The sequence below is a fragment of the Salvelinus sp. IW2-2015 genome, linkage group LG32 (genome assembly GCF_002910315.2).
Source record: "Salvelinus sp. IW2-2015 linkage group LG32, ASM291031v2, whole genome shotgun sequence".
Lineage (NCBI taxonomy): Eukaryota > Metazoa > Chordata > Actinopteri > Salmoniformes > Salmonidae > Salvelinus > Salvelinus sp. IW2-2015.
This window is the reverse complement of record NC_036871.1, coordinates 12754624-12778873: the sequence shown is the minus strand read 5'-3', so window position 1 is coordinate 12778873 and position 24250 is coordinate 12754624. Positions and strand designations below refer to the sequence as shown.

Sequence of the window (24250 nt, the reverse complement as noted above, 5' to 3'; positions counted from 1 at the left end):
AAATTAAATTACACATATGTTTATTTCATCACAAAACCGGAGAGCAACATCTGTCCAGTGAAGTTCACAAAGCAAATATTGCATGTAACAAACCGTTATATCAATTACAGTATGGATAAAGCAAGTTAATGTTTTTTGACAGCTTACTAAACAACTATTGATTTAGAACCAGAGAGTTACCGCAAGTCAGCACAAAAGACTTCAGGAGCACTGCCTCCGCTATTTCAGTACCATTTCAATTTAAAACATTTAAACATCATCAAATCAACAAAGCTATTTCATTGAGTGTACAAAATATTACGGACACCTTCCTAATACTGAGTTGCCCTCAGAACAGCCTCAATTCATTGAGTTGGCTGGATGTCCTTTGGGTGGTGGACCATTCTTGATACACACAGGAAACTGTTTGAGTGTGAAAAACCCAGCAGTGTTGCAGTTCTTGACACAAACTGGTGCGCCTGGCACCTACTACCATACCCTGTTCAAAGGCACCTAAATATTTTGTTATTGCCCATTCACCCTCTGAATGGCACACATACAAATCCATGTCTCAATTGTCTCAAGGCTTAAAATCCTTCTTTAACCTGTCCCTCCCCTTCATCTACACTGGATTTAAAAATAGATTCACCTGGTCAGTCTATGTCATGGAAAGAGCATGTGTTCTTAATGTTTTTCACACTCAGTGTATAGGCTTAGTTTAATACACTGAAAACAAACGTCAAGATGCCGAAAACAATTTAGTCCAATCAATGTTTCTAAATATCATGTGGCTGTCCATGGTACTGATGGTTTGTGCTGTGTGTGTGTGTGTGTGTGTGTGTGTGTGTGTGTGTGTGTGTGTGCGTGCGTGCGTGCGTGCGGCCGTGCTCGTGCGCGCGTGCGTGCACAAGTAAAACAACAAAATGTTGACTTACCCTCCTTGTAGACTAGTTGAATGCCAATGCCATCCTCCTCTCTTTCATTTTGCTCAATGCTCAATGCTGATTGGCTAATTATTTACTATTGTTTTATCAAGGAGGCCTAATGCTTGCTGGCATCAATCAATCAAATGCTACGGTGGCAACATGTTATACTCTTTTGGTCCAGACAGCATCAGATACATGGGCTACCACTAACACCACACACATCTCTTTCATCCAATCAGGACTGTCGGATGATTGGTTACTCTTCACAACATAGGCTACTGTAGTGTAGGCCTTAATCGTATAGTAATACAATGTATCATATGTGCCTTTGATGCAAAAAGTGGTGCCTGTTCTTATTATTTGTGGCATATCATAACAGAGAAATTCTTTGTAGTCAAATATTATACAGGAGGTATCTGAAATGCTTTGGAACAATCATTCCTGTCATTTTTAGGTGATTGGTATATTGTGAATGTAATCATGTTTTCACCCCGCAGGTGTCTGAGAAACTGTGCTGATGCACCATGCCAGAAAGAGTTGCCGTGCGAAGTCCCAAGCGCGAGACCAATGGAGAAACTCAAGTGATTTCCTCCTCTAAAAGATTCACCAGTGGCATCTTTGTCCAACACGAAAGCCGCAAGAAAGCGACTAGGACTTCTCTCGCTTTCCAAAGTATGCCTGAGAAATGAAATATATGACTTAGGACAGGTAGCATCCTTATGGATATTGCTCCAGATATATACCCTGACTATTGAAATTCGGCTATATCGATTCAAAAATTGGCCAGTTCATTATGAAGAATTAACCTTGTAACAGAGCTCTAACAAAGTAATATGCCAAATGAATCGTATTTCTTAAATGAATAAAATGGTTCTATTAGTCCACTCTAGAGAGGTGACCAACTGTAACAACTCGTGCGATTCTTTCTCTCATGCCTCTTCACTGTGTTGCCTAGCGAGTATAGTTCAAATATACATGCACGTACTTGTGTATTTGTAATTTATCTTATCAGAAGCATATCGTAAAGAGTGACGAGCCTAATGCGCGGGCCCGATCTCTGTTCGGGACATAACCCATCCTGGGGGCTGGACCGTGTGGCCATATGGATGTTGCCCCACCTCGGAGCCTCTTGGTGGGGGGCTGCCAACCTCTCGCCTTCTCGGAGGAAAGGGATCTCCTAATCAGCCTATCAACATTGTGAGGACCCAATAGAACAAAGCTAGTTATGGCTCGCTGTGATATGTTGTATATATCCAACCACGTCCTGTTATCAAAGCCATGAATACCCGAATCAGCCCGCCCTCTAACCACTTTAGTTTTGAAAAATGAGCGTCTAACACCTCCAGAAGTAGAAATTGCTTGAAGCGCTTTTATCCGTGATAACCTGTGTGCAGATCGTAATTTTGTCCTTGGCTATATATAAAAGATCACTATGTCAGACTGAAGATTGCTGCGTAGACCTCCGTTCTATTTGTCATAATCAAGTCGTCCGTCTCCGAGTGTCATATGCTAAATGTAAGCTTATGTGGTCTCCCAAAAAACCAGACATAAAAAGTAACGCCTCAGGCTAAGATAACCCTCAGTCCTCATGTTAGCCACAAGTGTAAATGAGCTCATTCCCCACAATGTGATTACTGTCCGTGACTGTATCACAATTCCAAAGATTATAAGGTTCGTACCACAGACAATAGCTCTTCGACGTTTTTGTTCTTCTTCCTCCAACCCCTCCGACGTGCCAACTGCGTCGTCCATGCTGAGACCGACTCACTAGTCACAGTCCGGTGTACAAGACAAACAGACACTCAATACTATTCGCCACAGATCCTGCGTCTTCCCTTTCTCTCATCTTCGCTGTTCCCTTCATTCTTGAGCTTCCTCTCTGTCCGTCATCCTCTCCCTCTGCCTGCTGTGCGCGTTTCTCCCCTGTGCCTCCGCCTCTGGATCCCGATCTCCCCTACTCTCTTGCTCCCCTCTGCTGCCTACCTGCGTCTACAATACAGAGTACTCTCCTCCCTCCCCGAGAGTCGCTTCTACGCTTCGCTTTTCTAAGTGGTTGCTAGATATCCGCGTGTGTCTATATGCTCTGAACATGAAGGTAGATTACTAGTCTCTCCTCTCTACCCCATATCAATATTTAAATCTGACAAGTCTGCTGTATGTTGTCTAGAATCAATGAAAACTATTAACCTGGGTAAACCAATGTTAGAAGAAATAGATTAAGTACAATCCACCTTACTAGAGAAGATCACACTATCCTAGACCTCAACTGTGCCACATCATCATAAGCGCGTGGCGCGAGCGAGCGAGCACAAAGCCGAAAAGCACGCCGAAATACACACCGAGTGACACACATGCATTCGCAGCACGACAGGAGACAGTCACATCACAATTCTATCGACTAGTCACTGCCATGCACGAGCGACACTCTCACGAGAGACACAATCATCTCATCTCTCACGGCACCTCATCCCTCTCTGTGCGCCTCTCTCCTCCTCTCCTCCTTCACCTCAAAATTCCAGATTTCAGCCCAGAGCCGGACAGGGAATTTATGATAGATAGGGGACTCTTTAATCCCAAACCAGCCCCTATTAAGTGTAAATTAGTAATTGTCCTGTTGTCCTGTAAAGTACCAACCAATATGAGTTTCTTTTTTACATTGTTTCCTTATTCCACACTTTATTAAACTGTGCATAAGTCAGTTAAGAACTAAAATATGCCCCTTTATTATAGTTCCATACGCCTAGAACGGCCTAATTATTTTGGTAAGTTTCCCTGTGTCCATTTTAATTAACCGGTCCTTTGTAAGCCTCAAGGAACAGATGTGGATAATAACTCCGCAACATAGATATCAAAAGTCTGGTCACGACCCTAGAGTTATAATTATCAAGTATAAAATATGTATAAATCTAGTGCGAATTCGAAAGTTATGATCAGTACCCCTCTTGTAACCTTGTTTTCATATTGTATAATCTCTACGTATTCTACAAATATGCCTTCCTTCTAAACTCCTTTATTCTTAAATATTGTGATAATTAGAATTAATAATATTAACCCCAAATGCAATCACACACTCTACAGATAACTAAATGACGAAAAGCAAAAATCGTACGATGTTAAGAAGCATTTTGTTTGGGCTTGAAATTTAGATTTCTAAATTTAGCTGTCCCAATAATTGTTAATATTAAAAATAAAGAATATCTCCATAGTAGTCTGCAACGAACGAAATAAGCTAGTTTCAAAGACCTCATCTAAAATACCTATCTTAGAGATACCTATTCTTAGATACCAAGGCACTTTTCAAGCACAACGACAATTAAATTTGAGTTACAGCCTCTTCATATGTCTCTTGGGCACATAAGAACAGTCCACATTAAGTAGCACATCAAAAATATATTGGCACAGCCTATTGCAGAAGTGTTCTCTACCCATTCTAGAACATTCTTAGCAGATCTTCAGCATTGGTCATGTGTCGTAGATGCCTTGTGTAAGCGGCTCGCTGCACACGCTGAATGCCCTTTATTGTCAATGCGTTAATGTCATGCATCTGCAGAACAACCATGGAGAACTACTATTTTTTGCTCTATGGATCTGTCATTGCGTAAGTACGATACCTTTTTGGACTAGAACTTTAGACAGTTTTCTGTCATTGCGGTAAATGACTGAGGGAACTTCTGTGTGCTGGACATTGTCTACCATAAAGGTGAGCTTCCATAATAAAACACGTGATTAGCGTCGGCTCAGTGCTGCAGAGTGAAACAACGAATGAGTTTGCGTTTTTTTCTGGAAGGGATTTGTCACTATCTCCACTATAGAAACTACTGATGCTTGCCTCGACCTGGACATGTTGGGCTTGGTTCTTAAGTTGGTTACCACCTCCCGATCTACAAAGCCCCTTTTCTATTCCCCACTGATGGAGGGCTCAGTTTTGGCTGGAATTGCTCTTCAGCTTCTATGAAGTAAGAGACTAATCGTTTGGTAGAGGTCCATCGAACACTTCCATCCAATTGTCAAATAATAGATCCTATCTGAGGCCCACTGTATGTCTTACAAGCCCGGAACAACATTCAAATAGCTTGTTATGAATTCTTTTGCGATAAACCTTCCCCATGATCTGCTGCTTATCCTCGACACCATCCAATAGTCTCGGAAGCTTCATACCCCGGACTATAACATTTCCTGCATCCTGGCATGCGATTCTGACTTACCTAATGACACTTTTCATTGTACTGTCATGAGACATTTGTCATCCACTTTGTTGTAATATAAATAGACAACGGATCGTGGCTTTAAAAGAATTTCAAAAGATCTATGTTCCCAATGTCCACAAATTTAGATTTACCACAGTGTTGGGACTCTAATGCGCATATTTTGTGTAGAACATCTCAAGGCTTTACTGGCTATTTCTGTTGATATTTATGCATTTTGAGCTGCTGACTAGAATGGCACGTTGCTCAGCCACCATAAAGACATCGGCAGAGTGTACTTAATTGAATTGAAAAGGAAATTCTCTAGTCACCACCCCGCTCCTCAGACTCTCCTTCATGTCTCGTGTGGGATAGGCCTAAGAAACACCTGCTTCTTCAGTCCCACTAAATGACAAACAGAACATCGCCCAGTAGCTTATGGAGAACTTGTTTAATGGGCTCCCCGCTAAGGAAGGAAAACCCTCCTCTTTTTAATAGAGGCCATCACAATTTTCTTACACAATTGCATAGCCTATAGAAATGTTACACAATTCATGCATCAGCCAGCCATGAAGAGCTGGCTCTCTCTGCACAACAGGTGATCCTATTCCGCTCATAGTTTGAATGCCAGGGCTCTCATGAAGTGTTTGATTAGATTTTCTATTGCATTTGCCTTGATGTCAGAGTGATTAGAGGGACAATAGAGARCTGAGTACCAGGCCATTGGTGATTGGCCGYTAGGAAGTTTGGTAGGCTACTAATGATCATCAGCGGSATCAGAGCACAGTTTTGGAGAAGCCTAGTTACCGTGACTCAACGGCCAACGTGGAATTTGACTGCGGTCATGATTCATGACTGCCGGTGTGGCGGTAATACGTCACCGTAACAGCCTTAGGCCCTTTGTCTCCATGGAGACAGTGGGGTCCAAAAACAAATGACTCCGTAATGGTGGTGGAGACGCCATATTGGTAGACAACAACACGCCGTCGCTAAATTATACATGGGTTAATTTGGCTGGGCCTGATTAAATATTCATGAAGTAACAAAATGGATGCAGCGCTGCCAGTCCTGTCAAACGACAAGACCTCAGAGAGATAGAAAGAGGAAAAGAGAAAGAAAGAAAGCAGGAGGCGGGACTGAGCATGTGTCCTGCCTATGTGAAGCTTGTTTTGTGTTTCCCCTACTAAACTAGTCAAAGTAAACAGCCTTTAAAAATTGACAGGCTTTGGTGAGGATACATTTGTGTTTTTTTGTTTGTTTAATTAATTGCCGTTTCTCTTTACTTTTACCTCATCAAATAAAGATGCATCATTTCGAAGTTAACACGGGAAAACTTGCAGATGAAATATCCTCTCCCTCCCTTTCTTTCTTTCCCTCTACTTTTCACTCTCTCCCTTTATCTTCCACCCCCCCCTCTCTCTCTTTCTATTTGCATGGAAGCATTGAAACATTAAAACGACAGACGACACAGCCACAGCAGTCACTTCAGCTTTCCTGACCAGCGGCTCTCCAAAATGTCAAGTGAAAATAACTCACAGGCAATCCTATTTGATCAGGAGTTGTAAATGGTCTGTGGCAGTGCGTGCCAGGATCCTGAGTACCAATAACAAAGGGTCTTTCTCTGAGCCACTCTGAGTAGAACACCTGTGTTTTTCAGGTCATGATTAAAGGCAGGCACAACACACAGACTTCCAAATGCATTCTTAATCACATTAAATACGAGAGAGAAAATGTGTACCCACAAAGGATGTAGTTCGATGGTTTATCTAGAATCAATCCTTTGTAGTGAACCTGTTGCGAGTGCTCAATAAACATGTAGAAGTGGGACTGAAATTCACTAATATGACTTTGTAATCACGGGCTTGGTTCAAAGTCGATAGATTTACACAGATGTCACAACTYCCTCAATGTAAACTCCTTATGTTGAACTTCAAAGGACGAGTTCGCTGAGTGGTTAAGGTGATGGACTACTAATCCATTGTGATCCGCACACGGGTGTCCGACTCCCATTCCTGTCACACAACATTTGTTCTTTAGGGGCGGCAGGTAGCCTTGAGGTTAAAGYGTAGGACCAGTAACTGAAAGGTTGCTGGTTTGAATACTGTAGCCGACAAGATGATTTAATATTTTTTTTGTTGCTGTGCCCTTGAGCAAGACACTTGCTCCAGGGGTGCTGTACAATGGCGACCCTGGCTGTGACCCCACTCCCTGATGGTGTCTCAGGGGGAGTTTCCATTACAGGACAAATATAAGCACCCCCCAAATTAATATTAAATGAAATCACCCTCAACTCAGACAAACACCAACTTTTCAACTTTCTGAACTATAATAGCTTACTCTCATAGGGATTGGAGCACACACAACACTATCGCAAACAACCTTGAGCAAAAACATAAACAAATGCTATCCCAAACTAACCCGGGAGAAAACAAAGACGAAGACAGCGTCATAAAACGACAGAGAAGCGTCCGCCCTTAAGGCTGTACTATATCTCAGCACACCAAGGCAATAATACTACAGCCTTTATTACAGAGTGGTAACTATAGCTAAGCCCCACAGCTTCTCTCAGACACACACAACACACACACACACACACACCACACAAACACACCACACACACACCACACACACCACACCACACACACACACACACACACACACACACACACACACACAAACACACCAACCACAACACCACACCACACACACACAAAATAGGTGAGCCCCTCCCCAGCTTCTCCCTGTGTCTGTGTCAGGCCGTTGATGGTGTCTTCTCACCGCTGCCTCCAGTCTCTTGCATTATTAACCGACCAACCGGGGAATCTCTCAAACATCACCACTCAAGGGTACAGCCTTATCTAACCAATCAGAGACAGAGATACAAAAGCCTCAGTCACAGTCATAGGAATAGTCCCAGATCTGGATGACACAGAGCTCTGGATGACACAAAGCCTATAAAATATCACCTGATATTGGTCTAAGTTCGTGAGGGGCCCTTACCAGAATGTATATTACAATTGCTTAAAAACTCAGCTACAGAGGGACACCTATTTCATGCCGCACACCTAACTTCCAACGCTTCCCATGGCATCTCTAAACAACTCTTCTCTTTCCTGTGAACACAACAATCAAACAATTCTAGGCTCGTCCTCTCCTTGTTCTCTTTGATTCAGCAACCTGTTCTATTTATTTATGGTGGCTTTGTTTTCAGGTCTTAAGATGTGTGGCAATGAGCCACAGAGGGAGGTCAACTGGCTCCTGACCCACCATTACACATTCAACTCAGGCTCCTGCATTAGACTCAAACACCTTGTAGTTGCCATTGCGGCGCCATCTCCAACTGTTGTCCTCCACTGTCTCTGTGTGTGTGTGTGTGTGTGTGTGTGTGTGTGTGTGTGTGTGTGTTGTGTTTTGTGTGTGTGTGTGTGTTGTGTGTGTGTGTGTGTGTGTGTGTGTGTGTGTGTGTGTGTGTGTGTGTGTGTGTGTGTGTGTGTGTGTGTGTGGTGTGTGTGTGTGTGTTGTGTGTGTGTGTGTGTGTGCGGTACTCTATACTCTCAAAGTACATTAACATGTAGCACGTTATGCTATCTGGCTATCTGATACTATTTCGGTTTAGCCCTGGGGATTTGATGGAAGAGAGAGAGAGAGATTATGGCATGTTTAAGGGATGTCAACGTAGCTGTCAGAGCTGTCAGGATGCAGCAGACTGGAGGTCCATAGAGGAAGAAGGTCTACCAGCTGCACACAACGCCCACTAAGCCTGGCCCTGCCATAGGAGACACACACCGTCGATTCTAATGCTAGGACCAACCCCACACAACTGCTACCCACAAGGGAGAGCTGGGGTGTGTGGGGAGGCGGGTGGTTGGGGGGGTCTGTGTGTTGGGGGTGTGTGAGGTGTGTGTCTGTGTGTATGTGTGTGTGTTYGYGTACAGCAGTGCCTTAAAGCTGCTTTAAAAGGCAGCTATCCTTTATTGTTCAGCTTTAAATATTCTGTAGGCTGTATGAGGAACATCACAAACCATACTCACAGTTTTTAGGCCACATAATGAGACATTATAAGAATACTGATTGAAAAACATATACATAACGTATATCGCTAAATTTTCTCACTTACATTCCTTGAAAGCCATTGAAATGAGTAGGGCATACCCTCTTTCCACAAAACGATCATTCCACAATAAACAAATACACCATTACAGACTAGTACTTGGACATTAATGACTTTAAAGTGCTACACAACCTCTTAGAGGACCGAAGACCCTGGGGAAACCCCTCACTCCTTCAAATGGGACAGGGGACACATTATAAAAGCCATCGTCGCCAATCGTCATAATGAGAGCCCTGGGGAGCACGCATGGAGGGACGAGACCGTCCACTCCAAAACCAGGCGCTGTCATCATAATTACACAAACTGCCTTACGACGTGACCAATTAAGACTGGCTTCAGTATAAAATAAACCCTCCCCTCTCTCTCTCTCCGTCCTGCTGTCTATATCTACTCGTGCTGCGTACTAGGGAAGGGGGAAAGTCAGTGGAAAGGGACACTTTTTCTTCTCTTCTTGTCATAATGAATCCACCTTCCTGGTGTGATGCCGAGGAGAAGAGAGGTGGGGGACTTCAGTCGCAGCAGTAATGGAGTCTTTGAGGAAGACGAGGTGTTGCTCTTCCTAATTAGTGACAACGTAATGTCTCAGGGACTAATGATGGCACCTTACTTCAATCACCAGGGATATCAATGCCTTTCAGTGTCTCTGTGTTGAAAGCCTTTTTGTCTGGTCACAACTCACAAGTCTCTGATGGGTCCTTAGCAGCTTCAAATGCTCACCGTCGATTTTTATAAAGGAAAAAAAGATGTTCAAAAACTGAACCAAATGGCAATCCCTCTGCAAAAATACAGCAAATGCTGAAAATAAACTACACGTCAGTGCACATAAGACACACATATGATCTTGTTCAACATACACCGAAAACATCCAAATACATCATCTACACAGATAAAAGCAACAACGCGATGTCAGAACAAGTTGACATTGAGGTTAAAGAAAATCAATTTACCAAGAAAACCATTTTGCCAAGATTTACTTTTGGACAAAATCTAGATGCTTTTGGACAAAAAATGCTTTTTTGTATAATAAAAAAAATGACATCTCAATTTGAGCACATTCTGAATTTGCGGTTAATCGGGATTARTCACAGTAAATTCAAATTGTTCGACAGCCCTAGTATGTAAGGAAGGACAGACTCTTKTATCCAGTTTCTGTTCTGTTTCCATACTGTTCTTTATTAAATAACCCATGTAAAATCCACCTCACCTTTAATTRTACAACCCTGTTGCAGGCAGTGGCGGCTGCTGTTGGTTGAATACCGGTGCTARGAGAGGAGGGGTGGTGGTTGGAGTTTATCAACAAAATAGCATGACAGAAATATGATGCCAAGTTTTCAAACTACCAAGAGTTTCTTTGTGAAGATACATAAAGCAATATGTACATTTGAACAACAACATAAATGMATCTATTTCATGTTTGCTTGTCCAAAACCCAATGACCACTGCTGCACATGCTGCTACTGAATAGATTATAGTATTTAGAACAAGCAGCCAGCTCACCAACAAATTAGTGCACCAGAAGCAGCGAAAATACGTTATCTAACTAGGGTATAGATAATGTAATGTCACAAAGCATGTGTCACGCCCTGACCTTAGAGAGCCTTTTTATGTCTCTATTTGGTTTGGTCAGGGTGTGATTTGGGGTGGGCAGTCTATGTTTTGTTTACTATGATTTTGTTTTTCTATGTTTTGGCCGGGTAGGGTTCTCAATCAGGGACAGCTGTCTATCGTTGTCTCTGATTGGGAACCATACTTAGGTTGCCCTTTTTCCTTCCTTTCGTTGTGGGTAGTAACTTTGTTTGTGGCACTAATGCCCTGTAAGCTTCACGGTTGTTTTTCGGTTGTTGYTTTGTCGGCGACATTTTGAAATAAAAAGGAAAATGTACGCTCACCACGCTGCACCTTGGTCTTCTTCCAGCAACGGCCGTGACGGCAYGATGCACTAGTTACATAACTTTCATTCTCAAAGAACTTAGTTAGTCAATAAAGTTAGTTAATAAAAGAAATCAGATATACAGTGCCTTCTGAAAGTATTCAGACCACTTGACGTTTTACACATTTTGTTACGTTACAGCATTATTATAAAATTGATTACATTTAAAAAAAATCCTCAGCAATCTACACACAATACCCCATAATGCCAAAGCAAAAACAGTTTGTTAGAAATGTATGCACATTTATAAAAGAAAAAAAAAAAGAAAACATTAGACCCTATGAGACTCGAAGTTGAGCTAAGGTGCAGCCTATTTCCATTGATCTGTAACGTCTGCTTCCAACTCACACTCTCAAACACGTAGATCCCTTGAAAGCAGCTCACTTTCCAGCCCACTTTCCAGCTCACACTCTCAAACACATAGATCCCCTGAACGCAGCTCACTCTCCAGATCCAAATCGCCTGAATTATGATCACCTGTTCACACACCTGTATGTCATTATCACACACTATTTAGTTAAGTTCTTTGCACCCCATCAYTGTGAGGTATTGTTTGTTTTGTGACACACTTCTATTCGGAACGCTTTTCCCCCCGTAATTTAATCCTCCCATTTATGATAGTTTTTGCCTGCCTCACTAACGACGCMTTTTTTAGCTGTAYAGGCAGGGAATCGGATTTCCTGTTATCAACCTATTGCTTGATCTCCTGGACRACGTTACTAGCCTTTTCCCTGCCTGTACTGTTGCCTTTTTGGACCCCCTGTGTATGACCTTCTGCCTGCCCCTGGACCCAGCTACCTGCCTCCTCCTGTGGTSCTTTACCAATAAAMACCTGCTGTGCCCTGCGCTTGAAACCAGCTCTCTGTCTCCCATCGTGTTCATTACAGAATACCTCACCAAAAACGACAGATGGACTCAGCGGAGCTGCAGCTACGTCTAGCCCGACAGGAGGGACSAATCGATGAACTGCGACCTCCTTCACCAGTCCATTCCTGCTTCACCGATATCAGGTGCCACAGCCTCCTCTCGTTCATCTCCCCCCATATCCATGCCTAATAAATACRACGGCTCCCCAGGGAAATGTCAAGGATTTCTCATGCAATGTAACCTGTACATAGACCATTACCCCGATGACTTCAGCACTGACAAAGACAGGGTGGACTTCGTCATCTCCCTACTCACAGGCAAAGCTATGGATTSGATCACAGCCCTGTGGGCCGCTCAAAGTTCTGATCTGTCCTCTGAATCACATTTCCACGCCCTCTTCAAGGAGGTGTTCGACCATTCAGTTTCAGGTCGTCACMCCGGGGACCTGTTATGTGAGCTGCGACAAGGCCGTCGCTCYACCACTGAGTATGCCCTTGAGTTCCGTACCATGGCTKCCGGCAGTGGATGGAGTGAACCAGCGCTCCTTACAGTCTACCGGAGGGGTCTTAATCRGGAGTTACAATTCGAACTGGCCTGCAGAGGAGATCTAACAGAYCCAAACCAATACTTCCGGATGTCCATATCCATTGGCAACCTACTGGTGGACCGCCGACCAATACAGTTGCCCATGGCCTGTGAGTCTTCCACTCCCTTCTCTCGTCCACCATAGTCTAATAGCCCCGAATCCATGCAACTTGGCCGCGCCCCTCTCACACCTGCCGATAGACATCGGAGGTTACGTGAAAACCTGTGCCTCTATTGTGGAGAGAGTAACCACCTACTCAATAGCTGTCCGGTTTTCCCCCCACAAAGGGGTGATCACAGCCCCTCCACTTCCGCCAGGGTAAGCACCTCTACATTTTTGAATATTACCAAAAGGCAGTTTGGTATCCCGGCTCTTCTTTCTGCTAATGGGACCACTCAGGTTGTGGAGGGACTAGTGGACTCTGGGGCCGCAGGTAATTTCAATGAMGAACAATTGGCACACCAGTTAAGAGTCAAACTAATCCCTGTTAATCCTCCCATTAGGATTAATGTGCTGGACGGACAACCTCTCGGAACTGGTCTTGTGACTCGCATGACCGAAAGTATCACCCTTCAGATTGGCCTCCTTCACTCTGAGGTCATTCAGTTAATGGTGTTGTCTTCGCCTRAAGAACCCCTCATCCTCGATCACCYCTGGCTAGGCCTTCACAACMCTKCCATCTCCTGGCGGCAGGGGAACTGCTGTCATGGTCTCCCGCCTGTTTTAAGAACTGCTTCAATCTACCCTGTCGAGCCACCTCTATAGAAGAATCGGAGTCTGCCATTCCAACCCACATCCCACCTGTATATGCCCAGTTCCAGACTGTCTTCAGCAAGAAAAAGGCATCCATTCAGCCCCCTCATTGCCCGGAGGACTGCACGATCGACYTCCTTCCTGGGGCATCCCCCCTAAGGGTCGGATCTACCCCTTGTCCATCCCAGAGAATGAGGCTATGGACACCTATATAGAAGAGGCCCTCAACATGGGATTCATCCGTCCATCCATGTCGCCGGCTGCATCCAGTTTATTTCTTGTGAAAAAAAAGGATGGTAGTCTCYGTCCCTGCATAGATTACCGACCCCTCAATGACCTTACCATCAAGAATSGCTTCCCTCTTCCTTTGATTCTGGCCKCACTAGAACAAGTTGGACAGGTTACCATCTACTMTAAACTGGACCTACGTAGTGCATACAACCTGGTCCGTATCTGAAGTGGGGATGAGTGKAAGACGGTGTTCATCACCGCTAGGGGTCACTACGAATACCTGGTTATGCCCTACGGTCTCACCAATGCTCCCGCAGTCTTCCAGTCCTTCATGAATGAAGTTTTCCAGGACATGATCAACCAGTTCCTCATCACATCGTGTACATTGACGATATCTTGATCTACTCTCACTCCATTGCAGAACACGTGCAGCATGTGCAACAGGTCCTCCAACGGCTACAGGACCACCATATTTATGTCAAGGCTGAGAAGACCGCCTTTCACATTACTACTCTAACCTTCCTAGGTTTCGTGTTGACACCAGGAGGGGTCAACATGGACGAAGGCAAAGTCACGACTGTGCTTAACTGGCCCAAACCTACCWCCGTAAAGGAATTACATTGTTTCCTAGGATTTTCCAACTACTACYGTCGGTTCATCCAAATCTGCAGCAGCACAACCGCTCCCCTCTCAGCTCTCACCAGTCAATAAACCCATACCCTCCATTGGACCGACACCGCCCTTACTGCATTTCAGACCTTGAAATACCTCTTCACTTCTTCCCCCATCTTTAGGCAGCCAGATCCTACCCTTCCTTTTGTTCTGGAGGTTGATGCATCCGAGGTCGGCGTAGTAGCGGTTCTCTCTCAGCGGGTACGGACACCTCCCAAATTACACCCATGTGGCTTCTTTTTCAAGAAATTGTCACCCTCAGAAGAACTATGATGTTGGGAACTGAGAGCTCCTCGCCATTAAGCTGGCTATCGATGAGTGGCGCCACTGGTTAGAGGGAGCTCATCACCCATTCCTTGTCCTTACCGACCACCGCAATTTGGAGTACTTAAGAAGTGCTAAGAGGCTCAACCCCAGACATGCTYGCTGGGCACTCTTCTTCACCCGCTTCAACTTCACCGTCACCTATCTGCTTGGCAAGAAAAATGTGAAGGCTGATTCCTTATCCTGTCTATTTGACTCCCCTTTCTCTATTCCAGCTCCCGAGCCCATCCTGCCTCCGTCTTGTGTTGTGGGACCCATACAGAGGGAAATCCAAACAGCCGTCCAAGAGGCCCTACTCCACAACCCAGCACCTCCCGACACCCCTGCAGGCAAGACCTATGTTCCGGCCTCCATCAGACCCCAACTAATGCAGCGGTGCAATACCTCGCTGAGTTCTGGCCATCCCGAGATCACCCGAACCACGGAGATACTGACACGCAAGTTCTGGTGGTCATCCTTAACAGCAGACGTCCGAGATTACGTATCTTTCCTATCCCGTCTGTGCATGGGCGAAGAGCCCTCGCCAACTATCTACCGGTAAGCTCGAGCCGTTACCTACACCACACAGACCATGGTCCCACATCGCCATGGATTTCCTCACTGGTCTGCCAGACTTTGGGCTTCACTACTATTTTAGCTGTAGTGGACCGGTTCTCCGAGATGTGCCGACTCATCCCCACTTTAACTGTATAGGCAGGAATTGGATTTCCTGTTATCAACCTATTGCTTGATCTCCCGAAAACGTTACTAGCCTTTACCCTGCCTGTACTGTTGCCTTTTTGGACCCCTGTGTATGACCTTCTGCTGCCCCTGGACCCAGCTACCTGCCTCCTCCTGTGGTCCTTTACCAATAAACACCTGCTGTGCCTTGCGCTTAAAACCAGCTCTCTGTCTCCCATCGTGTTCATTTACATGATCGTCCTTGAGATGTTTCTGCAGTTTGATTGGAGTCCCCCTGTGGTAAATTAAATTCATTGGACAGATTTGGAAAGGCACATAACTGTCTATATAAGTCCACAGTTGACATGCATGTCAGATCAAAACCATGTCATGAGGTTGAAGGGAATTGTCCGTAGAGCTCCGAGACAGATTGTTCGAGACACAGATCTGGGAAAGGTTACAGAAAAACATTCTGCAGCATTGAAGGTCCCCAAGAACACAGTGGCCATCCATCATCCATAAATGGAAGAAGTTTGGAACCACCAAGACTCTTCCTAGAGCTGGCCCCTGGCAAACTGATCAATCGGGGGGAAGGGCCTTGGTCAGGTGTGTGACCAAGAACCCGATGGTCACTCTGACAGAGCTCTACAGTTCCTCTGTGGAGATGGGAGAACCTTCCAGAAGGACAACCATCTCTGCAGCACTCCACCAATCAGGCCTTTATGGTGGAGTGGCCAGATGGAAGTCACTCCTTAGTAAAAGGCACATGACAGCCCACTTGGAGTTTTCCAAGGCACCTAAAGACTCTCAGACCTTTGGCCTGAATTCCAAGCGTCACGTCTGGAGGAAACCTGGCACCATCCTTACGGTGAAGCATGGTGGTGGCAGCATCATGCTGTGGGGATGTTTTCAGCTGCAGGGACTGGGAGACTAGTCAGGATCGAAGTACAGAGAGATCCTTGATGAAAACCTGCTCCAGAGTGCTCAGAACCTCAGACTGGGGTAAAGGTACACCTTCCAACAGGACAACGACCCTAAGCACACAGCCAAGACAACGCAGGAGTGGCTTTGGGACAAGTCTCTGAATGTCCTTGAGTGGCCCAGCCAGAGCTCGGACTTGAACCTTATTGAATATCTCTTGAGAGACCTGAAAATAGTGTGCAGCACGATCCACATCCAGTCTGACAGAGTTTGAGAGGATCTGCAGAGAGGAATGGGAGAAATTCCCAAATACAGGTGTACCAAGCTTGTAGCATCTTAATTTTATATAAATTTGAAGAAAATTTAGAAAACCTTTTTTTACTTAATCATTATGGGGTATTGTGTGTAGATAGATGAGGAAAATGTATCCATTTTAGAAATAAGGCTGTAACGTAACAAAATGTGGAAAAAGTCAAGGGTCTGAATACTTTCCAAAGGCACTGTATACACTACCATGGAAACCCATTTCATGAAGCTCCCGACTAACAGTTCTTGTGCTGACGTTGCTTCCAGAGGCAGTTTGGAACTTTGTAGTAAATGTTGCAACCGAGGATAGACGATTTTTAAGCGCTACGAGCTTCAGCACTAGGTGGTCCCGTTCTGTGAGCTTGTGTGGCCTACCACTTCATGGCTGAGCCATTGTTGCTCCTAGACGTTTCCACTTCAAAATAACAGCACTTACAGTTGACCGGGGCAGCTCTAGCAGGACAGAAATTTGACAAACTGACTTGAAACGTTGAAAGTCACTGAGCTCTTAAGTAAGGCCATTCTACTGCCAATGTYTGTCTAATGAGATTGTATGGCTGTGTGCTCGATTTTATACACCTGTCAGCAACGGGTGYGGCTGAAATAGCCGAATCCACTAATTTAAAGGSGTATCCACATACTTTTGTATATACAGCAACAGTTAAAAGTTTGGACACACCTACTCATTCAAGGGTTTTTCTTTATTTTTACTATTTTCTACATTGTAGAATAATAGTGAAGACATCAACACTATGAAATAACACATATGGAATCATGTAGCAAMCAAAAATGTGTTAAACAAATAAATATATTTTATATTTGAGATTCTAGAGCGGCCAGCTCTAGGAAGGGTCTTGGTGGTTCCAAACTTGTTCCATTTAAGAATGATGGAGGCCACGTTATTCTTGGGGACCKTCAATGTTGCAGAAATCTTTTGTAACCTTCCCCAGATCTGCGCCTCGACATAATYCTGTCTCTGAGCTCTACGGACAATTTCTTTRACTTCCTGGTTTGGTTTTTGATCTGACATGCATTGTCAACTGTGGGACCTTATATACTGTAGACAGGTGTGTGCCTTTCCAAATCATGTCCAATCAATTTAATTTACCCCAGGTGGACTCCAATCAAGGTGTAGAAACATCTCAAGGATGATCAATGGAAACAGGATGCACCTGAGCAATATTTTGTGTATCATAGCAAAAGGTCTAAATACTTATGTAAATAAGGTATTTCTGTTTTAAAAAATCAGTTTTCGCTTCATCATCATGGGGTATTGTGTGTACATTGATGAAGAGAAATTCATTTTTAATTCATTATAGAATAAGGCTGTAATGTAACAAAATGTTGAATAAGGGGTCTGAATGCTCCCATGACTGTTATAATTAGTGACATAAAATTTMATTACAATTAGCTTTTTACTTTAGCTCCATTTGTACATGATAGAGAAGATCTAGGCTCACGTGTGGAAGTAAGCCGTCTGGCACGAGAGACTCATTGGGAGGGAGACTAGAGCAGACCCAGAAGTTCTGACTGAGTGCATATTTGAGCGCCTCAGGACGGTCCACTTACTTTCTGCTGTTAAATTTCTGCTGTGGAATCCTGCGATTTCATTGGGGTAGTTCCCCCTCATAGTAGCCAAAACAATCCAAGCAATGTTTGTACGGCTGTGCACCCTGCTGCTGTTGCTAGCAGAGTCACTGAGTGGTAGAGTAGTAAGTAACTGAACAGCTTGTTTTGAACAATACACTTTTTAAACAGAARTATGTGCACATTTACCATACTTATGTGCATTTAAAACATATTCTATTAATTATGTAATACTGTACATCAAGAGTTGGAACCATTTCAGGGAACAGAATCAAAAAACGGAAAATAACAAAATGATTTGTGGAACAGAACCCGAACTGAAAGTGATCTATACTGTTCCGGAACAGAACTGTTATTTTAAAAGCATGGGAACCAGTTAATAACGCTATTTTACATTCCAGGCATTCTTTTCCAGTCCCACAAAAATCGTAACAATGCATCAATGCAAAGCTCTCACTCTGTCATTCAGAAACGTATACCAGCATCTGCTTGTCAGCCCAAAATGTTGTGCCTGTGGGTGTGTGTGTGTGTAAGCTACCTCCCCCTCCSCTCTGAAGCATAGGTTACTGTAGCCGCCTGACAACGTTACAAGCGTAATTCAGAAATTAGGGAGATGTTTAATTAGAGAAGAATGGATTTACTTTTTCAATGCTAATTAAGGATACTATAGTTATCATGTTTCACATTGGATTTCTTAACTACGATACAAAAAGGTAAGACGTGTTTTGAATTTTAGTGCTGCTCTGCACACAAAAGCTTGTTAGTTAGCTAGCTAACGTTTGCTCTTGTCCAATGGTAAACCAACTCGGAAGCTCAAAGATTTTCAAAGTTCCTCAATAGAAGCTGCTCCTCCATAGGTATAATTCTGTGGGCCTAATTCAGACAATGCATGTCATAACATGATGCCCTGTGCTTCAAAGCAAGCTTCCTCCATCCTCTCTCGCTCTCTCCTCACCCTCAAAATTTTAGTTGCATCTCACGCCCTACACTGTGACTGACAGCATAGTGTGTGTGTTTGTCTTTCATTATGATTAAACCATGCTGTTATTGCAAAATACAATTTGCTCTTAATGACTTCTCTATACACATTAAATCGCTTACCCGCTACAGAGCAAGCTGCTCTATCAGCACTGATTGGTGTGGTAAATTAATGTTGAGCTAAATTGTAAAAATACACTACCGGTCAAAGGTTTTAGAACATCTACTCATTGCAGTCGCAATAAACCAWCAAGCGCTATGATGAAACTGGCTCTCATGAGGACCGCCACAGGAATGGAAGACCCAGAGTTACCTCTGMTGCAGAGGATAACTTYATTAGTTACCAGCCTCAGGTGGACATGTGTCCTTTGGTCTGGAGTCCAAATTTGAGATTTTTGGTTCCAACCGCCGTGTCTTTGTGAGACGCGGTGTTGGTGAACGGATGTSTATTTCCCACTGTAAAGCATGGAGGAGGAAAGTTATGGTGTGGGGGTGCTTTGCTGGTGACACTGTCTGTGATTTGGCTACTTTGAAGAGTATAAAATATATTTTATATATAACCAAAACACTGTTTTGGTTATGATTCCATATGTATTATTTCATCGTTTTAATGTCTTCACTGTTATTCTACAATGTAGTAAATAGTAAAAATAAAGAAAAACCCTTGAATGAGTAGGTGTTCTAAAACGTTTGACCGGTAGTGTATATATACACTTCAGAGGTTTAAAAAGGAACAGAAAGGAACGATATATACCGGTACTGTTCTTGGTTCGAACCGGTTCATAACTTTATTTTGCAGTGGAATGGAACAAAAAAAGAATGGTTCTGTTCAGAACAAAACTATTGGGGAAAAAATGATGTTTCAACCCCTGCTGTATACATCACTTCCTGGATCCTGGATGACTCAACATAAGTAATGAGAACAGGATGTCAGCAAGCTGCAGCAAGTCCGTAGGCCCTGACCAACAACCCACTCCTCGGACCACCACCTCACACTCAACCCCTCATTCCTACTCATAGGAGGCAACACACACACAACAACACACCACACACACACACACACACACACACACACACACACACACACACACACACACACACACACACACACACCCTCCTTACCCTAGGAGGAACACACCCCCTCCCTCTCCGACTCTCCAGCCCTTCCTTGGCCATCTACTGTGATCGTGGTGAGATAAAGGCACGGGCTGGACTTTGATGTCAGACATTATTAGCTGTCAGGGAACCTGCATCTTTCATTAGTATTGCAGGGCCCTCGCCCGCTCACACAGGTAGGGAGTAGTGGGGTAAGTTAAGCCATGTTTTACATTCAGCATCACTCCGTCAAGGCAAATAAAGTATTCTTTCTAATAAAGATACCTAGATTTATTTTTTAGGATGTTGTCTATACCTGGAAATAATCCGAGTTCATGTAAACATAATAGTTTTGAAAACATAGCTTAGAACATGGAAAACATAATGGACAAGGTAAGTTGAGCCGTAACAACCYAACTGACCTTACAACGATGCTGGCTGTGTTGACTCAGCAAACAGAGAGAAGCATAGACCAACAGAATAAAGTTCACTTTCACTGTTTCAAAATAGTTCCGGAAGGTATTGATCAAACACTCTGTTAAAAGAACTAGTGTCATCTTGTTTCAAACCTGTGAATCGTATTGGCTGCTCAAACAGAACTCATAAAAACTTAACCATATACTGTACAGTACTTTATTCTAGTAAAATGGCTTATGGAACCATTATTATAATTATTATATCTCAGAACAGTCTATCTATATGTATGTTTTGCTCGTGTAATGTACTTCTACTTATGACAGACTTTGAGATGTATGCATGTTATTTGTCACTGTGGAATTAAATCAGTCCTTGATGTAGCTAGCCATGTGGTAAAGCAAACATCTTCAGACAAGAGAACAGATTGGCAATCWTGTCACAATGTCAAAGGTCTCCCTCCTGTGATTTCCAATGACTGCTAAATAAATCTTGAGCYCTAATTGCAAACACCCTTATGATTCAACGCTTAAAGTACTCCAATACTGCCTGGGGACTCCCATAAGCATTATTTTCTAGCGAGCAGCAACAAATGAAACATTTACATTTTTTCCAGCGTGCAGCCAGGCTTGGCGTTTCCTGTGTTTAAGAGCCAAGACGCTGGCCTCGGGGGAGGCCTCCCCTTCAGACAAATGAATCCCTCCGAGAGGTAGAGGCTGAATGGTGACTATAAAACTCATTTGTTCCTCCAATAATGAGGAATGACTTAGAACCCCCCATCCCCATCCTTCCATCACCACTCCTGTCATGGCAACGGGGACGTTTCCATGGTGACCCCCTCCTCTCCTCTCATCGCTTCCTCCTCTCACCTGAACGCCTCGCGGAGGGCCCCACGTTCGCTCAAAGTTGTGTGCTTGATGTCGTCGAAGTTGTTCTCCAACTTGACGCAGCTCTAGAGAGAGAGAGAGAGAGAGAGAGAGAGATTCTATATTAAATACTGTAGCATGATGAGATGACGAGTCCATCCTTTAAAACAGAGTCATGAAAATACTATAACAGCTGAATACATTCTAAACTAATACATTACCATAGAGATTAACTAAGATTTATATATATGACCTTTTAGGGGGATTAGACCACTGAGTAATGCACTATAGCTACAGACCTCTTATAAATTCCCTGTTTCAAATAAGGAGGATTAATTTGTGCTATTTAACATAGTAACGCGACACGGTTTACATTATCTGGGGGGATTTTATTGAGATCCATTTTATAACGTATACAAAGTTCACCATAAGCTGTTTCCTTTATTTAATAGCCTAATACAGTTCAGGCCCAGACTCAGTTCACTGACTTAATCCTCTTAATGATGCACAATGGGAGAAAAGACTGGAGAGAGAAACCATTCAAGTAAATACAGCCATCACAGTAGGCCCATTTTTGATTAAAGAGCAGGGAGAAGTTTGTGTAGGGAGTGGAGAGGAGTTGCATAGGGAGTGGGGTGGGAGACTTTATAAAGCTAATGCATATATAATTTTCTTTCTCCTGCCTCCTACCATTAAAAACACCGGAGGCTCTCGGGTAATTGATATGTACAGTGCCTAGTGAAAGTCTACACACCCCTTGCACAGTCTTCACATTTTGCTGCCTTAAATTTAAAAAGGGATCAAATGACATGTTTTCCCCCCTACTGATCTACACAACATACTCCACATTCTCAAAGTAAAAGATGTTATAGAAAAAATATTGAATATTTTGAATAATATTCTACCGACTTTGCAACTCTAAGCGCAACATACAGTGCATTCAGAAAGTATTCAGGCCCCTTGACTTTTTCCACATTTTGTTCTAAAATGTATTAAATAAAAAAATATCCTCATCAGTCCACACAAGATACCCCATAATACCGAAGCGAAAGCACGTTTAATTTTTTTGTTGTTGAAATTTATTACAAATGAAAAACAGAAATACCTTATTTACATAAGTATTCAGACAATTTGCTATAAGACTCGAWATTGAGCTCAGGTGCATCCTGTTTCCATTGATCATCCTTGAGATGTTTCTACAACTTGATTGGAGTCCACCTGTGGTAAATTCAATTGATTGGACATGATTTGGAAAGGCTCACACCTGTCTATATAAGGTCCCACAGTTGACAGTGCATGTCAGAGCAAAAACCAAGTTCGAAGGAATTTTCCGTAGAGCTCCGAGACCGGATTGTATCGAGCCACAGATCTGGGGAAGGGTACCAATCAATTTCTGCAGGGTTGAAGTTGGCCTCCATCATCTATCCTTCTTAAATGGAAGAAGTTTGGATCAACCAAGACCCTTCCTAGAGCTGGCTGCTTGTCCAAACTGAGCAATCAAGGGAAGAAGGGCCTTGGTCAGGGAGATGACCAAGAACCCCATGGTCACTCTGACTGAGCTCCAGAGTTCCTCTGTGGAGATGRGAGAACCTTTCAGGACAACCATCTCTGCAGCACTYTACCAATCAGGCCTTTATGGTAGAGTGGCCAGACGGAAGCCGCTCCTCAGTGAAAGGCACATGACAGCCCAGCTCTGGTCTGATGAAACCAAGATTGAACTCTTTGGCCTGAATGCCAAGCGTCATGTCTGGAGGAAACCTGCCAACATCCATGCCTGAAGCATGGTGGCAGCAGCATCATGCTGTGGGGATGTTTTTCARTGGCAGGGACTGGGAGACTAGTCAGGATCAAGGGAAATAATAACGGAGCAAAGTGCAGAGAGATCCTTTATGAAAACCTGCTACAGAGCGCTCAGAACCTCAGACTGGGGCACAGTTTCACCTTCCAACAGGACAACGACCCTAAGCACACAGCCAAGACAACGCAGGACTGGCTTCGGGACAAGTCTCTGAATGTCCTTGAGTGGCCCAGCTGGAGCCGGGACTTGAACCCGATCTAACATCTCTGGAGAGATCTGAAAATAGCTGTGAAGCAACGCTCCCCATCCAACCTGACAGAGCTTGAAAGGATCTGCAGAGAAGAATGGGAGAAACTCCCCAAATACAGTTGTGCCAATCTTGTTGTGTCATACCCAAGAAGACTCGAGGCTGTCATCGCTGCCAAAGGTGCTTCAACAAGGTACTGAGTGAAGGGTCTGAATACTTATGTAAACTTGGATTTTTCAGTTAAAATCTGTTCTGCTGTGTCTGCTTGTCACCAGCAGGGACTGAGGAGTTTGTTCGGAGCAAAATAAATAAGAAAGGAGCAAAGCCCAGATAAATCCCCCTAAGTCTTCTGAAGACCTAACCCTGGKATAGAAGTTTATTTTTTCCGCGGGACAATTACACACATTTGAATRCCAAAGAGGTGTGGAGTGTTCCTGAATGGTCCAGACTCCGCCCTGACTTAAATCTGCAAACAAGATTTGAATATTGCTGTCCATCAATGATTCCCGACCAACTGAGCTTGAGGAATTTTGATAAAAACAATGGACATACAGTGAGGTCCGAAATTATTGACACCCTTGATAAAGATGAGTAAAAATGACTGTATATCATTCAYATACTGAGCWGTATTGTATGCAAAAAAATGAAAGTGAAATTCAAATCAAATCAAATGTTATGTCACATGCGCCGAATACAACATGGGGTAGACCTTACCGTGAAATCCTTACTTACAAGCCCTTAACCATCAATGCAGTTTAAAGAAAAATAAGAGTGAAGAAAATGTTCTACATAAACGAAAGAAAAAAATAAAAGAG

General features: G+C 43.6%; 1 protein-coding gene across 2 annotated transcripts in view; it reads right to left on the bottom strand.

Moving 5' to 3' along the window:
• dpydb (dihydropyrimidine dehydrogenase b) overlaps positions 1 to 24250 on the bottom strand; it is a 159742-nt gene that overhangs the window by 122163 nt on the left and 13329 nt on the right. For both annotated transcript variants that reach the window (XM_070436750.1, XM_023976995.2), the window contains exon 3: positions 21394 to 21476. In XM_070436750.1, the coding sequence (XP_070292851.1) occupies positions 21394 to 21476 (83 nt within the window). The remainder of the gene's footprint in view (positions 1 to 21393; positions 21477 to 24250) is intronic.